Source organism: Mobula birostris, chromosome 17 (genome assembly GCF_030028105.1).
Source record: "Mobula birostris isolate sMobBir1 chromosome 17, sMobBir1.hap1, whole genome shotgun sequence".
In the NCBI taxonomy this organism is placed as follows: Eukaryota; Metazoa; Chordata; class Chondrichthyes; order Myliobatiformes; family Myliobatidae; genus Mobula; species Mobula birostris.
Genome location: NC_092386.1, coordinates 31,074,546 through 31,093,377, shown reverse-complemented (window position 1 = coordinate 31,093,377; position 18,832 = coordinate 31,074,546). Strand labels below are relative to the sequence as shown.

General features: G+C 41.5%; 1 protein-coding gene across 6 annotated transcripts in view; it reads right to left on the bottom strand.

The window, feature by feature from the left end:
• sncaip (synuclein, alpha interacting protein) overlaps positions 1–18,832 on the bottom strand; it is a 163,510-nt gene that overhangs the window by 99,515 nt on the left and 45,163 nt on the right. For 4 of the 6 annotated variants that reach the window (XR_011889519.1, XR_011889518.1, XR_011889520.1 and 1 more), the window contains exons 2-3: positions 17,163–17,264; positions 14,139–14,239 (exon numbers count right to left, since the gene is read on the bottom strand). Coding sequence is in view for 1 of the 6 variants with exons in the window: in XM_072281466.1 (XP_072137567.1) it covers positions 14,139–14,192 (54 nt within the window). In the remaining 5 variants the exon portion in view is untranslated. Of the gene's footprint in view, positions 1–14,138; positions 14,240–16,474; positions 16,537–17,162; positions 17,265–18,832 lie in introns of all 6 variants that reach the window. The other 2 variants (XR_011889521.1, XR_011889522.1) reach the window with 2 other exon arrangements.

The following is an 18,832-nucleotide window of genomic DNA, read 5'->3' as shown; positions in this document are numbered from 1 at the left end:
AGCATCTCTCCTAGGGCCAGTCCAACATCTGAATTTCAGTTCTCTACAGAACTGCTGGTTAGTTGTCAGTACAATCTGACCTACTGATTGTTAACTCATACTTGCAAATCTGTTCCTATTATGACCAGACCTTAATGTTTGAATGTCTCCAAGCATGTTTCCACACCAACAACAGCACTAAAGACACTTTCAAAGTAATAAACAATATGTATGTCACATTTCAGCTTCAAACTATATTAATTAGTCTAACAAAAATATTCAGGAAAAACAATTAGAGCTAGTAAGGGCTAGAAGGGAACACAAGAAGGCTTTGGCAAGTAGGATTAGGATTGTACACAGATTTTAGTAAAATGTTTGGCAAGGTTCCCCATGGAAGGCTCATCCAGAAAGTCATGAGACATGTAACCCATGAAAACCTGGCAGTGTGGATTCTGAACTGGCTAGCCCACAGCAGGCAAAGGATGATAGTAGACAGAGCATATTTGGCTTGGAGGTCAGTGACCAGTGATGTTCAGTAGGGATCTGTTCTGAGTCCCCTGCTGTTTGTTATTTTTATAAATGACTTGGACAAGAAATTGGAAGGGTAGGTTGCAGGTGACACAAAGATGGTGGTGTTGTGCATAGTGTAGAAGATTGCTGTAGTTTATGCAGAACATAAACAGGATGCAGAGCTGGGCTGAGAGATGGCAGATGGAGTTCAATCTGGAAGTGTGAAGGATATACTTTGGACGGTTGAACTTGAAGGCAGACCGTGTAATGGCAGGTTCTCAACAGAGTGGAGGAGCAGAGGGATATTGGGGTCCAAGTCCATTGACCCCTTAAAATTATTGCACAAGTTAATAAGGTGTGGTTAAGAAGGTATGGTGTGTTGGCCTTCATTAGTCAGGGTACTGAGTTCAAGAACAAGAAGGTTATGTTGCAACTCTATAAAACTCTGCTTAGAACACTCTTTAAGAATGCTTAATGCCATTTCCAGTTTACTGGTGCAAAGGAACACAACTAATCCATTGTACTGTCCGGATCCGATGCAGCACAAAAGATAAAGAACACTATAATTTAAAAAAAACACAATAGCTATAATTAAATAGGATAGCTTACAAGGGATGATTGATAAGTTCGTGGCCTAAGGTAGAAGGCGTCAATTTTAGAAATCCTAGCACATTTATTTTTTAACATAGTCCCCTCCTACATGTACATACTTAGTCCAGCGGTCGTGGAGCATACGGATCCCTTTTTTGTAGAAGTGGTCCACAGCAGGGGTGATTGATAAGTTTGTGGCCTAAGGTAGAAGAAGATGAGTTATTAACTTCAAGCTTTCTGCATTATCACTCAAAGAGTTGAACTGCACGTGCATGTAACGAGAGCGTCTTGGACCTCCTGGTGGTCCACAGCAGGGGTGATTGATAAGTTCATGGCCTAAGGTAGAAGGAGATGGGTTATACAGCTCTCGTTACATGCACGTGCAGTTCAACTCTGAGTGAAAATGCAGAAAGTTTGAAATTTCTTCTCATGTCTTTCTACTTTAGGCCACGAACTTATCAATCACCCCTGCTGTGGACCACTTTCTGGAGGTCCAAGACACCAACTTCTACAAAGAAGGGATCCGTATGCTCCATGGCCGCTGGACTAAGTGTGTAATTGTAGGAAAAATAAATGGCTAGGCTTTTGAAAATTGACTCCTTCTACCTTAGGCCACGAACTTATCAATGACCCCTCGTATTCATAGAATGACTGTATGCCCATAAGGTGATGCTAGGCACAAAAGGTGACTGACAGGAAATGATCATATAATGGGTAGGGGGTGTGGAGGGATGGTTTATTGGGTGGAGGTGTTGACCAACCTTACTGCTTACATAAAGTAACTGCTTTTGGGTCTGGAGGTCCTAGAGAGGATGCTGTGTAGCATCCATGAACTAACAGTCCATGAACAGGTTGGGTGAGATCCTTCATGATATTACTAGCCTTTTTCCAGCACCCTTCCATACATGTATCCTTGGTGGTGGGTAGGCTGGTGCTGGTGATGCTGTGGGCAGTTTTGACTACCCATGTAGAGCTTTCCTGGTCCCCACATTGCAGTTTCAGTACCATGCAGTGATGCAGTATGTTAGGATGCTCTCTACTGTACATCTGTAGAATGGCATAAGTATTGACGTGCACAGTCCAGCTTTCTCCAGCCTCCGTAGAAGGAAGATGCAATGGTGAGGTTTCCTGATATGTAGGATGTGTTCTAGGACCATGCAAGGTTGTGAGAGATATGCGTTCCCACAAGTTTGAAACTGTCACTATGATGTAAAGAGGGGTGTGAGTTCTCCTGATGTCAATAACCATCTCCTTCATAGTGTTAATATTGAGGGAGAGGTTATTTGCCTGGCACCAGATCTTGAGCTCCTCCACCTCCTCTGTGTAGGCCATCTTATTTTTGTTGAAGTATTGTGTTCAGTTGTGGTCACCTCATTATAAAAAGCATATGGAGGCCTTAGAGAGGGTGCACGGGTGTTGTCTAGACAAAGAACTTGCCTTATGTGGAAAGAATAAATGAGCTTGGGCTTATTTAGTCATAGAGAAGTACAACACAGATATAGGCCCTTCGGCTCAACTAGTCCATGCCATGTCATTTAAGCTTTGGAGTGAAGGAAAATGAGAGGCGACTTGGTAAAGGTGTATAAAATTATCTCGATAGAGTGGACAACCACTGCCTTTTTACCAAATTGCAATGGCTAATACCAGAGCACATCCTTTTCTGGTGATTACAGGAATGATTAGTAAAGGTAGATAGGTGTGTGCACGCTTTCTTCGAATGAGAAACAAGTTCACATTTGTTTAACGCTGTGTAAATAAAAGCATATATCAAGATTCACAAACACAAGAGGTTCTGCAGATGTAGGAAATCTCCAGGGACACATACGAAATGCTGGAAGAACTTAGCAAATCAGGCAGCATTTGTAGAGGAGACTAAACATTTGGCATTTCAGGCCAAGACTCTTCATCAGGACTGGAAAGGAAGGGGACAGAAGGTGGGGGTGGGAGTGGGGGGGTGAAGTATTACAAGCTGGCAGGTGATAGGTGAAATCAGGATGAGAGGAAAGGTGGGTGCGTTGGAGAACGAAGTAAGAAGCTGGGAGTGTGCAGGGGAAGAGGTAAAGGGCTGAAGAAGAAATTTAATAGGAGTGGACAGTAGACTATTATGGTGAGCCGAAAACAATCAATGCCTATTGGTCAGCTGTAAACCAACCCCCAGCTGACCTTCTCTGATTGGTCATTGTTTTAGAAAAATGTCCTTTGTGACCTTTAAATAGTTGTGCTCTGTTGATTTTCAGTTGAGTGGTTTACTGATTTAGGGTTTATTCCATGTTCTAGTTTTGGCATCTCTCAAGGATCAGGGTCTCATCAGTAGTTATAAGCAAGTGAACACAACAATTGGCAATGAGTTGTTTTATTATACCAACATGCAATTTCAGACGACTTGCATGCAATCATACAACAGCAGCAAGCTCAATTTGAGGCAGCCCAACTGAAGTCAATCGAAACCCTGACCAGTAGGTTATCAGTGAGTCTATTGATGATGTCAAACACTGAATAAAATTCATGTAAAATCAGTTGTTTCCATTACCAACTTCAAGTTTGATGCCAATCTCAGAGCTACATTTGAATCTTGGTTCAAATGTTATGAAGATATATTCTGGGTCGAGTTTGCCAGAATGGGATGGCGTAGGTCCCCAATGATCCTATGGGCCCTTTTTACACACCTGTCCTTGTAAACATCCTGAATCATGGGAAGTTCACAGCTACAGATGCGCTGGGCTGTCCGCATCTGTGATTAAGGGAGGTACAGTTCCCATACCAGGCAGTGATGCAGCCAGTCATAATGCTCTTAATTGTGCCCCTGTAGAAAGTTCTTAGGATCTGGCAGCCCATATCAAACTTCCTCAATGTTATGCCCTTTCCACCACACAGCTGCTGTGTACAGACCATGTGAGGTCCTCGGTGATGTGGATGCCGAGGAAGTTACAGCTGTTTACCCTCTCAACCCCAGATCCATTGATGTCAATAGGGGTTAGCCCATCTCCATTCCTCCTGTAATCCACAACCAGCTCCTTTGCTTTTGCAACATTGAGAGAGAGGTTGTTTTCTTGACACCACTGTGTCAGAGAGACGACTTCTTCCCTGTTGGCCATCTCATGATTGTTTGAGACGAGGCCAATCAATGTAGTGACATCAGTAAATTTAATTAGCAGATTGAAGCTGTGGATGGCAACACTCATGGGTATACAGGGAGTAAAGGAGGGGACTCAGTACACAGCCCTGAGGCTCTCCTGTATGAAGGGTCAGAGGGTTGGAGGTGAGGGAGCCTACTCTTACAACCTGCTGGCGATCTGACAGGAAATCCAGGATCCAGCTGCACAAGGCAGGGTCAAGGCCGAGGTGTCTGAGCTTCTTGTCGAGCCTGGATGGAACTATGGTGTTGAATGCTGAACTGTAGTCCAAGAACAGCATTCTCACATAAGCATCCTTCTTCTCCAGATGTGTGAGGACAGTATGTAGAGTCGGTTTTGGCTGGACAGATATCAGGTGGGTTTGGAGGTGCGGGTCTGTTCAGCAGACCTTCAAAGTGTTCAGCCCACCTATTTAGCTGCTGCTCTGTTCCGACTATGGCCTCTCCATCCCTGTCCCTGACTGGTCTATCAGGCTTACTGTACTTGCCGGACAGTTTCTTGGTGGTGTCATACAACTTCATGTCACCACACCCCACTGCTTGTTCTGCTTTGTCCCTCAGGCTGTCTATATAACTGTGCTTGTCTGTTTTAACGGTCTTCTTCACTGCCCTGTGAACCTCTGCATGCTCTTCCTATGCTTTCAGCTTACTCACTAGATCTCATGTTATTCATAGCTGCTTTGTGCTGCCTCCTCGTCTCAATTTTGCAAAAATGTTTCAGCTGATATCCATTCTCCCTGCTTGTTCTTTCTGGCACCTAGTGTCTCTTGACATGTCAAGACTAGCATCTCCTTAACATTCAGCTATTTGTAGTGTAGATCCTCGTCCTCATGCAGTTCTTGTAGCATTTGGAACTTATTACTGAGGATCAATCTGAATGGTCCTTGGGTCTACAATTCTCTCAAAAGATTGAAATTAAATCTCTACCTTATAGATGCTGATTCTATCCGATTCTTCAGTTTGGGTTTCAGCTTTGCAACCAAGAGGTGGCAGTCAGATGCAACATCTGTTTCTCTCCACACTTTGACATCTCACTGCTGCCTTCAGGAAGAACGTGTCGGAGCCCCAATACTCACACTACCAGGTTAAGAGAGTTATTACCCCTCAACCGTCAGGTTCTTGAACCAGAGGTGATACTGCACTTAGCTTCACTTGCCCCATTATTAAAATGTTCCACAACCTATGGACTCACTTTCAAGGACTGATCTCATGTTCTCAATATTTATTGCTCATTTATTATTATAATTATTATTTCTTTCTTTTTGTCTCTGCCCAGTTTGTTGTTTTTTTTGCACACTAACTGAACGCCCAAGCTGGTGCAGTCCTTCATTGATTCTGTTATGGCTATTATTCTATGGATTTATTAGGTATGCCTACAAGAAAATGAATCTCATGGTTATATATGGTGACGTACATGTACTTTGATAATAAATTTACTTTACTTTGGTCTATTTGGTTCACTGTTATGTGGTCAGGAGACACCCGGGTAATCTTGTGAATTCTTTTGTGGGGGAAGATGCTGCCGACGATGACCATCTGATTCAATGCACACAAGTTGGCAAAACGCTCTCCATTCTCGCTCATCATACCCAATCTATGTGTTCCCATCAAGTCTTCATAGCCAGTGTCACCCAATCCAATTTTTATTCATCTTGATCTTTTTCTTCTTTTTTCTAAAGCAGGGGTCCATGTCATAAAAAGGGTTGGTAACCCCTGTCCTAAAGGATGCTGAGATGAAGCAGGGACCATGGGCTTTCCACTCTATTAATGTCTTTTGTGCTACTTTTGATAGCATGGGTGCCACTTCTTGTGTGCACGGAACATCATCTTCCTCATACCCTGAATGAAGTTCCTCTGTCATCAGCTGCCTCTGCCCAGACACTGTCCACCTTGTCTCGTTGATGCCGAGTAGGCTCAGATTGTTGTTCTTCATTTCAGCTATCACTCATACTCTTTCCACTTTCACACATTGTCTTTACATTCCATGTTCCAATGGTGATGGTCCTGGATAATAGAAAGTTGATCAGTTCCGTGGCTTCCACGGACTTGGGGCTTTCACCATACAACTTCATTCGTTTCCTAGGCGAGGATCCTTCCTCTCCCAGGAATGAGGTCTTTGAAATGTCTGTTGCCGTTTCTGTAGCTCAGGGTTATTAAAACAGGATGGGGTTGCTAGCCCATGCCCAACTCTCCTTTTGCAACCAAGCCTGGGACGGTCCATGGTGGTCCATTCACTGCTGACAAGATCAGAGTAGAAGTAGCGGCAGATCCTCTTTTTCAGCATATCTTCAGATACCTTGCTGACAGATGGCCGGACAAATGAAGATGTCATACCTTTCTACTGACATCATACATTGCTCTCAACTGTAGACTCCTGCCTTATGTTTGGAGACAGAATAGTGACTCCACAAACATTTCAACCAGCATTACTGAAACAATTCTACAGTGCCCACCCAGGCATCAATTGAATGAAAGCTCGAGCGAGAAGTATTGTGTACTGGCCAGGCATAGGCAAAGATATCACATCCATATGCAAGCAGTGTACTCAGTGCTCAATAGCAGCATAGAATCCAAATAGAACTCATCCATAACTATGGCATCAGACCACCAGTCCTTGGAGTTGAGTACATATTGACTTTGCTGGCCCAACAGGCGTATCTACCTCATCCTGAATGACACCTATTACGAATGGCCAGAAGTACTATCTATGAGTCAACAATGACAGACGATACCCTTCAACAGCTGCTGCAGATCTTCAGCTGCTTCAGGATGCTAGAAACTACAACACCCAATTCAGTGCGTAGCCATTTCCTGCATTCTGCCAGGACAGCGGAATTATCCTCATCTGCTCACCCTCGTATCATCCAGAGTCCAACAGCCAAGCAGAGAGGTTTGTGAAATCAAGAGGGGATGGAGCAGTCAGCACATTTCTGTTGAAACACTGGACGCAATGTTGCAGAGTGTCCAACATCCAAGAGAGCAGATGCTCAGGTGCACAAAGGCAGCCACGCAGACCTTGGTTGATCGGTAAAGTCATTCAAGCCTGGAGCTGCAGTGTGGGTCAGACCATGTTGCAATGGTTAAGACTGCTGGGTATCAGGTCAGATTGTCAAGCACATGGGTAAGTGCTCTACGAAGTTATCATACACAGATATCCTTGGCATCACCACATCAACCAGCTGCAGCCACAGGTACCAAAGGCACAACAGGTTTATTGGGCAGATCATCAAATACAGAGCTGAACCTTCATCTTCTCCTGGAAGGGTACGATTTACACCAATTGAACCAACCACCAGTGCCAGCATAGCTGCAAGCAACATCGCAATGAGAATGTCACAACCCATGCCAGCACAAGCCGATTGCTCCAATCCAAATGAACCTCGGAACAAATCCTATAGGTAATGATCTTCAAGAAGGAGGTGTTATGGCAAGCTGAAAGTGATCAATGCCCATTGTCTGTCAACCATTCTTACTTTCACTGATTGGTCATTTTATTCGGATAATTCTTGAATTTTTTTTTTTGTAACCTTTAAATTGTCGTACTCTGGTTGCACTGTTGATTTCTGGATGAGTCGCTTGCTGAATTAGGGGTTATTCAGTATTCTGGCTTTGTTCTACCTCTAGTATCAGGTTTTCATGAGTAGTTACAGCACAGCAAACACAACATGGACCATGGAAGAAAGAGAAAGAGGAGGAGTACCAGAGGGAGGAGATGGGAAGGTGAGGAGGAGTGAGAGAAGAATCAGAATGGAGAATGGAAGAGAAGGGCGAGAGGGGAGAAGATACTGAAAGTTAGAGAAATCGATGTTCACGCCATCAGCTTGGAAACTACCTAGACAGAATACAAGATGTTGCTCCACCAACCTGAGTGTGGTCTCATCATGGCAGCAGGGGTGGCCATAGACAGACATGTCAGAATGGGAATGCGTTTTAAAATAAAAATGGGTGCCTGATGGGTTATCTGAGATTAGCTATTCAGCTTCATGTCTAGTCCAATGTTGAATAATGTTTTACTGGAATCACTTCTTGAATAATCTTTAAGAGCTTTTCAGTAACATGGTGTTATGGTTGTATAGCTAAAACAAAACATTCTGTCAGGTTATGTATGAACTGGGTTACCTAATTTTAATAATTTCAACTTTCCATATTTGATACACCTTCACATCACTATCACTTGGATACATTTTGCATGATATAACATAGAACACAGAATATAAAGTACAACAAATTCAAAATAGCAGTGTATGGAAATGCTTCATCAGGTCCGTGGTTCATTTTGGCAGAAATCCCAAAACATTCAAATTTTAGATGTTCTGGGACTACAAATATTCAGACGAAAGATCCTCGATTTCTTTCTTTCCTCCGTCAAGCACATTGGTACAGTGGCTAGTCTCATCCAGAAATTTGTCATTCATTGTCCTTGGCATGGGAGACTTGCAACGAAACCTGGCACCCTATTAACATACACATTTGGCTACATAATCGAAAAATCTAAACTCTTCATTCTAACTAAGTGAAATCTGGACTGACAAATGTATTAGACTGCAATAATAAACAGACCAGATATATTTTAATCTTCAGGAAACTTCATTCAGCAATCTGTTTTAAATAAAAACCATACTTTACTCAGTGTTTAGGTCATGACTACCAGATGCACTGTACTAAACTAGAGCTGAAAAGCTTCACACCATGGATACTGAACATGCAAACAAAGTATTTAAAGCACAATCACACTGTTAAAATATTTTTATTACTTTTTGTGACTTTTAGAAAGGTAGATAGCTTTAACACAAACAAGGATTTTTAAAAAATCCAAAATGTGTGCTGCATATTTTTTAATTTCTCTATATTTAATGAGCTCAATGAACTTTGGACCTTTCCAAAAGTATGCAAGTATATCCTATCAATAAAAATCAGGCCAAACCCTATTCAGAGTATGGATGGATCATCAACAGTACCTTTAAGCAGTAGTCAGTCATTCACCAATAATTGCTCAATAATGCCCAGTTGAACTTTGTCAGTATCACTCAACTCCGGATGTTACACAACATTAGTCCAACTATGGAACCGGTGAGGTGAGTGATTGGTCTTGACATCCAGGAAGCATTGAATCCAATTTAGAGTCATGCCCATTATGCTTGCTGCAGATCCGTCATCCCAGACTCAGGATATCAATAGAGGAGGTCCTCCAGTGCATTGTCCAAAGCTCAGCCATAGGTAGAAATCTGATTGCACTGGTCTAGGTGAGTACACCTCCACTAACACTCAAAATGCTCAGTGCCATTCATGACAACTGATACCCCATTCTGCTTCCACTGTTGTGTACCAGATACAAAATGCACTACTTCCACTTGCCAAAGTCACACTGACACCATTTCCTAAATCTGTCCCATTTTCTGCCAAGCTGGACAAAGGTTCTTAGGCATGGGACCACCACCAGTAAATTCACCATCAAGCTGCCCTCATTCCATTGTCTTTAGGAACTCCACACCCAACATCACCATTGTAGTATGTTCAGTAGAAGGACGGCAACAGGTCAAGAGTTTGGCTCACCTATAATTTCTAAATCAGAGCTTCCCAACCTGGAGTCCGAAGACTCCTTGTTTAATGGTATTGGTCCATGGCATAAAAAAGGTTGGAAATCCCTGTTCTAAAGGATTGACTAAAAAATCTTGGCCTTGCCAGCAATGTCCAAATGCCTAAAATTGAATAAATGGGGAAAGAAAATCTTTGCATTATGAATGAATAATGAAACTTCCAGTATCCTGATAGCTTCAGATAAATTATGCCCATGAACTGAATGTTTAATATTAAAAAACTGAATAACTAGGTACATTTCAATATTCTTCTACTGTCCACACTTCAAAGTTCAAAGTAAATTTGTTATCAAAGTACAAATATGTCACCATAATCAACTCTGACATTCATTTTCTTGTGGGCATACACAGTAAAGCCAAGAAACACAATAGAATCAATGAGAGATAGCATCCAACAGGTCAGTCAAACAACCGATGTGCAAAGGATAACAAACTGTGAAATATGAAAGAAATAGAAAAAAATATTGAGAACATGAGATAACAAGTCCTTGAAAGTGAGTCCATAGGTTGTGGGATCAGTTCAGTGATGGGTGAGTGAAGTTATCCCCTCTGGTTCAAGAGCCTGATGATTGAGAGATGATATGTATATGTTATTATATACTACCTTGAAATCCAATTTCTTGCAAACATCTTGATGGAAATATAAGGAAATACAATATAATTTATGGGAAAACTATACAAAAAACTAAGACTGATAAACAGCCAATTGCAAAAGACAAACTGTGCAAATAAAAAAATAATACTGAGAACATGAGTTAAGAGTCCTCGAAAGTGAGACTGGAGATCACAGAAGAGGAGTTATGGTGACTGAAGTTCTTCGTGACGGTTCAGAAGCCCGATCATTACAGAGTAGTAACTCGTCGTGAACATGGTAATGTTGGAACCAAGGCTTCAGTAGCTCCTACCCAAAGAGAATAGTGAGAAGAGAGCACGGCAAAGATGGTAAGGGTCTTTGATGATGTTTGCAGCTTTCTTGTGGCACCAGTCCATGTAAATGTATCAGTGGTAGGGAGGGCTTTGCCCAAAATGGACTGGCTGGCTACTCTTTGTAGTGTTTTCCTGTTCCCGGGCATTGGCATTTCTATGCCACACCATGATGCACAGTTAGGATACTCTCCACTCTGCACCTACAGAAGTTTTGATGATATGCCAAACCTATTGCCTTCTTTGTGATGGCACTCACATACAGATTGTCTGTATATGATAACATTAAGGAGTTTAAAATTGGTATTAAAATGTTTCACATAATGCAATAAAATTTGAATTCTTTAGTTTAATGCATGTGTAATTCAAACAAATTGAAAGAATGAAAGCCTAAATACAGGATCCACATTTCCTATCAGAATAAAATCTCACATGATTGCAAGAACATTAAATTGCATGATCCAGTTACAATAACCCCAGTAAGTATCCAGAGTTAAAAAGAAATGTTGGAGGAAATATTAAGTTGAGCCATTTTCAGATTTGGAATTACCAAAAAATCTGACAAAATATTGTTCAGAGAGGTAACCCACACAATTCTTTTCTCTAATGTTTCTAAGAAAAACTTTAGCTGGCACATCAGTTAAAAATACATTGCCCATCCAACCTAATTGTATCAGTAAAACCTCTACATTTCCCTGCAAGGGTCTCAGTACCACTGCGGTGACTCTAATGCAATTTCCACAAACATTCCCAGTCTCAAGCTGGGAATTCCGTCTGTGCCACTGAATAAATCAGGTGCGAAACATGGATTTAGTCAAAACAATGGGAGAAACATCTTGGATATTCTACCCTTCATTATTTTTGAAATTATTAATTGTTGAGTGTGTCATATTTTAAGGCTCTTAAAACTTTTAAAGAAAGGTGCACTTGTATGAAATCCCAAAACGCTGTGAACATTTTCTGATTGTCAATGACATTTAACAGTAACAGCTTTGAAAGCTAGAGAGGCCTCATCATCTGTCAAAGGTGTTCTGTTGCTATCACTGGCTGTCTGCTCTGATACAATCCATTTGCTGTTCTTTGCTAAACCGAAGTACTGGGAGGTGGGCTGCACTTGAGAACACAGTACAAAAATAACTCTGCTCAGAAATGCCAACAATCTTGAAGTTATGGAAGTCCAAACCTATATACCTTTCCTTAATGCACAAATGCTTTACTCAGTTGATTGATTTATCTTCATTTCCAAGTATCTATAAACAGACAATGATGATAACTGAAAAAGTAACCTTCTTAGTAAGTACTGATTCTACTGTTCAATTGTAAGATGTAAAATAGCTATTCTTGAAAATGTTATGTGTCTAGTAAGGAAGTAGAGATCTATTTCCAAAACAGTTCTAGAAATAAATTTCATATTTTGTACCTTAATAATCTTAGAAAATAAATATTTTATTATTTTAATCTTCAGATTTCAATTTCCACAGTGATTAAATACAGTAGAAGAAATCAGCAGTAATATAGAATATCTCAAGTATAATTAAACTAACGATGACAAGATACAAGTTTCTGAAATACTATGCAACTCTTTAACCTGAAGGCAGAATTAGCCAATATTCAAACTATTCATAATTGGCATTGAGCTCCAAGCTGAAAATCATAGGAAGATATATAATGTACACAAGAGATTCTGTGGATGCTGGAAATCCAGAACAACACACATAAAATGCTTGAGGAACTCAGATCAGGCAACATCTATGGAAATGAATAAACAAGACACGTTTGGGGCCAAGACCCTTCTTCAGGACTGGAAAGGAAGAGGTCAGAATAAAAATGTGTGGGGGGGGGGGGAGGAGGTCTAGTAGGAGGGTGATAGGTGAGACCAGGTAGGTGGGAAAGGTAAAGGGATGGAGAAGAAGGAATCTGAAAGAAGAGGAGAGTGTACCATGGGAGAAAGGGAAGAAGGAGCAGCACCAGGGAGGAGGTGATAAACAGGTGAAGAGAAGGGGTAAGAGGCCAGAGTGGGGAATAGAAGAAGAGGGAATGGGGGTGGAAAAAAAACTACTGGAAGGAGAAATCGAAGTTCATACCATCAGGTTAGTGGTTACCTAAACTGAATGAGGTGTCGCTCCTCCACCCTGAGACTGGCCTCATCACGGCAGAACAGCAGGCCATGGGCCAACATGTTGGAACAGAAATGGGGATAGTAATTAAACTGGTCGGCCACCAGAAAATTCCGCTTTTGGTGGATGAAATGGAGGTGCTCAACAAAGTGGTGCACCAATTTATGTCTTACCAATGTAGAGGAGACTGCTCCGGGAGACTGGATACGATAGGCAACCCCAACAGATTCACAGGTGAGGTGTTGCCTCACCTGGAAGGTCTGTTTGGAGCCCTGAATGGAGGTAAGGAAGAAGGTGAATGGGCAGATGTAGCATTTCTGGCACTTGCAAGGATATGTACCAGGAGGGAGATTAGTAGGGAGGAATGAATGGACAAGGGAATCATGGAAAGCAGAGAGTAGGAAGAAGGTAAAGATGTGTTTGGTGGTAGGATCCTGTTACACTGGGCAAGATTTGAAAAATGAAAGATCAAGTTTGTTTTGACTTCTGAGACACAAGCAATTCCAAACAATTTATTTGAATGATTTAGCTACAAGAGGGTTGAGAAGTAAAAAAAAGACATTTCAAAACATGGCAGAAAATCTGGGTTAAGACAATGCTGCGAGCACAGTAATAAAAGTACAGTGTCAAACCGGGATGCATCTTAAAAATGCAATTACAAAAACAATTATTTCACCATCAGGGATCAGCTCCTCTCAGAGGAAAAATAGTTTTTTTTTTAATTTTAATGGGGGTGGGTTATTAATGATCTGAAAATCCAGTTAAGATCAATAATCCAAGCAAAAAGAGTTGAGATTAATGTTTTAACATTTCAGAACAATGGTAGAAACATGTGTCTTAGAAAACTCTAAAATAACTGAATTACACTGGTTCTTCAATTTATCTGAAATAGTACGACATTGTACAGCTGACTTTTTCCAAATGGAAAATTTACATATATATCATTGTAAAACATCAATATTTTGCAGAATTACATTTAAAGTAACATTTAGTTCTCCAGCAGAAATGTATTTCAAGCTAAACAAAATAATGCTAGTTAATCCTGAAGCTATGGTTTAGTATCTGATTTAGTTTTTTTTAAATTTGAGTTTGGCCATTTGGTTTAATCCAGCATTATAAAACAGTACTGGAGGTTAAAAATAAATTTGGGAAGATAAATGAATACAAGTAATGAAATACTATCTTCTCGGTCAAAGTCTGCATATCTAGTCCTAATGCTGGATGTGGCTTCAATAATTGTCATTTCTTTTTAAGTTAAAAATACAAAGTAAAATAAATACTTCTTACCGTATCATCGCTAAAATCTATTGCATCCAAATCCAAGTACTCAGGGATATCCATTGTTCATCAAAGCACATTTTGGATTACTGTTCATCAAAAATGATAATCTGGAAAGATAAAAATCATACTGTAACAATATTTAATTCATTCAAGATTTCATGCAACTTAAAATAGTCATTACAGAGAAAAAGATTGTAGATAATCTTAAACATTGCTGAAACTGTGACTGTAGGAAGCATTGAAAAGAGTTTGTCGTATTGCTATGAATTTCTCTTTGGAGGATAGTGAATGGGAGTGGAAGGCAATTAAAACATCAAGTGTCATTGCATGTGTTTCAGTTTGGAGGATCATGAGTGAGAGTTAAGATCTGTGCAAGAGGGGGTAAGCATTGCAAAGAGAAAGTCTTGCTGCTTGTGAGTTTTACTAGGGCCAATAAAAAGACGTTGGATTCCAGCAGAGCAGCCATTGTGGGAGCAACCACAGTGAGAGGTTAGAGTGGGAAACTGAGGTTGTAGCTCAAGTGCCTTCAGTGAGAATAAGTAGAAACTAAGGTGAGATTCTGGCAAGTTTCTCTTTATTATTGGTTGAGAGTTTCACTTGCAGGAGTTAAGACATGGAGTGAACATGGGAGGATTGAAGAGGTGAGTCTCTTCTTCATATAACAGTTAATGGCAGTTGGCAGACCAACATAAGGTGCTTTACCACGACTACATAGTTGGTGTATGGTGCAAAGAGAAGGAAGTAAACCCACTAAATTGCACTCCCCCCAAAAAAACCCAATATTAAAAAATCTAATGCTTTTCAGAAAGTCAAATACACTCTTATATACGTTACGGTGGCAGTGATATCCTACAAAACTTTCCATGTTAATCTCTACCCTAAACATCTCATTTTAGCAATGAAGTGTTTCCTTTTCACCTCATAGGAATTGCATTCAAACAATATACGCTGCACCTTTTCTTGACAAGTGCACCCCCTATAGATGCCACTATCATGTATATTAATTCTGAACAGGGAATTATTCAGCCCAGTATGTCCAGTACACAAACATGCAAGTAGAACTTCTCTCCTTTTACACCCATCTACCAGTTAAATTCCTATCATCCTCTGAATTTTATATAAATAACGTCCTTTCTTTTCCTTATCCCCAGTGAGCTGTTTGAATGGACTTTTTTTAAATGATGGTTTCATCTCCCCCTTATGCAAAGGCACTACTACATTTATATCCTTAATTTTAAGTGATTGCTTGACAAGAATGTCTGCACCTCGTTTCCTTCAACCTCAACATGGGCAAGAACTCATATGAAATGTATACACAGGCCTAGACCCTGCAGCCTCAACAGATGTTGTCCAATCTCAAGAAGAAAGTCTTACCTATAATTTAAAGTACCTGTTTTAATGGATGTCAAGACTGGGAATGAGTCAGAGCACAGAAGTACATAATTGGGGCATACTTCTTTGACCCATTCCATGGCTAAAATGATAGCAACCATCTCTGGCGCAAGTACCAATACTTTGTCTGATAATATTTTCTTAATAGTCACCTGAAACTTTGGAACATGAACAGAAACACGTACAACTTGTCACTGGATCTTTTGAACCAGCTGTGCAGATATGCAAGAATCCATAATATGTGCCTTACATATATAGCTGAACAATGACCCCCTCATCTTGATCTTTTCCTGAAGGCCCAAGTCAACCACAGATAAGGGAAAATCATGGAGGAGTAACAGGAAGAGGTACACGGGGATTATAATCCACATTAAACCAGCCAAGATTTTGTGGCCATTCATTTACCATCCACCCAAAACTGACAACCTAACACAGTGCTCCCAACACTCTACTAATGTTGCCAATACTGGATGACCAACTTTATATCCTCTTATATTAACCCAATAAACCACTGCTAATTGTGTAAAGATACTTCACTAATTTCTACCAGTAATGCCGAAATTGGGGATGATTTCCTACTTGCAACCCAATCACATCCAACTAAGCACCTGTTCACATTAAGGGCCTTTTTACACTTCTCTAGACTTTTATTCACATACACCTTCCATGTTAGCCTTATGTCCATCCAGATACCTAGGAACTTTATTGCTGACTCAGTTTACACATACCCAGATACTTTACTACTAACTCAGTTTAAGAGATTTACCATATAACTTGTTTATATTTGTTGTTTGTTTTCCATATAACTTGAGATCAATTGTGGGTGTAATGTTACTTTTAGAAAAACAAATAACTTAAGTCTTTGCAGCAGGAAAGTTAAACCCCAATCGATGTCTCAATACCCCTGCTTCATTAATAGCTGATGTCATTTTCCTAACTATATAACTTACATTCCTGCCTCTTTTCCACACTGCACCATCATCAGTATATGACGATTTGGAAATGTCCGAGTCTACATTTAAGAAAATATCATTAATCATAATATTAAAAAGGAGTGGGCCACACACACGCCCCTGTGGAATCCAATTCTCTATCTCATACTCGTTCGAGAATGTTGTTCCCATCCTAACTTGCATCTTCCTATTGCATAAAAAAAACTTCAATCCAATTAAATATTCTACCACCTATTCCTATCTTTTTCAGTTTAAGCAAGAAGTCATGTTTCCATTACATACCACAAGTTTTTTCTACATCAAAGAAAACTGCCTTCGCTGATTCTTTATCAAATTGGGCCTTACGAATATCAGATTCCAAACTTAACACTGAGTCCATGGTCATTCTCCCTTTACGAAATCCAGATTGGCAAACAGCTAATTTCCCACTGTTTTTCACAGCATAAGAAAGCCTTACTATAACCACTCATTCCATTACCTTACATACATATGAGGTTAGTGAAAAAGGTCTACAACTGGAAGGATCTGATTGATCCTCACCAGGTTTCAATACAGAGACAACAATTTCCAGGAAGCAGGAAGTTCCCCCTTCAACCCATATTGTATTAAAGAATTTCAAAGCCAACATAAGTTTCAAATCTGATAACCATGTAAACACATTATAACAAATATTATATGAACTTACCCAGGTGATGTCTGACCAGCAAAATTATCGGCCTTTTAAAGTTCAGAGAACGTAAAGAAGCGAGTCTCTTTGCTTGTTCAAAAATTTAATTTGCAGGAATTTCTAAAAAAAAGCAAGTCAATTAATTGTTAGATAATAGGTAATTGGATAATTAGCTAAATATGACAGCCAATAAAAAGTTAGGTTCAAGCAGAGTGATCTTTTTGAGAGAGGCTGCTGATTGGTTGTACGGATTTTAGTAAATACTGGGTTTTGGTGAGGAGGGGGAGCAAAACTAAGGTAAGGAGAGGGCAGGATTTTTGTTTGTCTTTTTTAGCCATGGTAGGTGAGCTCAGCATTGTGTTACGCTCCTCCTGTGCAATGTGGGAACTTAGAGACTACCAGATAATTACACATGCAGGAAATTAGTCCAGCTGCAGCTCCTGACAGATCACGTGGTGTCCCTGGGGCTGCACATTGATTCACTCTGGAGATCTGTGATGCTGAGAAATTAGTGAGAAGGGAAAAGTGTAACCAACAGGCAGAGCAGTAGCAGGAAGGAAGTGCAGAAGATCCCTACTGTTAGCCCACAGCTTCATTGCTGGACAGCCACAACTTCAGCGCCGAGGTAGAGTGTTGCCCCCAGCGGGACTGCAGTTCCAAGCCAACAACGCAGGACTTCCAGATGTCAGCTAGCAACACTGCGATGCCCTGCCACCTCTTCCCTCTCATTGCCGCACAGCCACCGGTGACCACAGCCAGCTAGACCGCGAGTGTCGTCCATCTATGCAGGGATGGCTGGTCTGTGTTGGGGAGGACACCCTGATGGATAATGGTGATGGTTGACCCCATGTCCACCAACACATGACAGCTGATGCCCTCCACCATGCAGTCCTTGCTCTTCACCCAAGCAGCCCACTTGGAGAGACGACAATGGAAGGATTCTGCTGGAGGCCTTGACAGTGCCGCCTGCTTGGCAAATCCCGATGGCGGCGCTGGGCTATGGCACGGCACTGGTGCGGGGTGGCCCCGGGCCACGTGGCCTGCCTCACCACACCAGTAGCAGAGATCGCTCCCTGGCAAGCAACGGGGCCAACCCGTCACTGGTCAAACCCGTCTCACAGGCTCCTCCGCTTCAGTGACACAAGCCCAGGCTCACAGCATCCTGGGAGTCACTGGAATGCCTTGGAGGGCTGAAGTGGCTTCGCCCCCCTCTGCCTTTGCCAGTGCCCCAGCGAGCAATGAGGGTGATGTCAGGTAAACGTGCTGCCAAAAGAACCCCGGCATCAGGCCTTTACAAAGGCATGGAGGGCAAGATCTTCTTGGGCAATGGGAGGGAACTGGGGGTAACCATTCCCAGCACAGTGGCGAAGTTCTGCTGCGAATGCCCTCAGGCTTTCTCCCAACACAGCACCACCTGCTGCCCAGTTCTTCCTTCATTGCTTCCTCCGATGGCCTCTGCCCAAAACACCACTCCAGCACTGCTACAAGGGCCCTGTGGTCACACTGCTCAGCTGGCATTAGGTGGTGGGGGTGGGGGGGGGGGGTTCGCAAGGCATCCCCCTCCAACGCCAGAGCAAGGCGCACCACTGTCTCAGTGGGGCTGCACCCATTGTGCTGTTCAGCAAATTTGATTTGTGCCAGGCAAGGCTCCAGGTAGCTGGCTCCATTGTATCTGGAGAGCTTCAGGG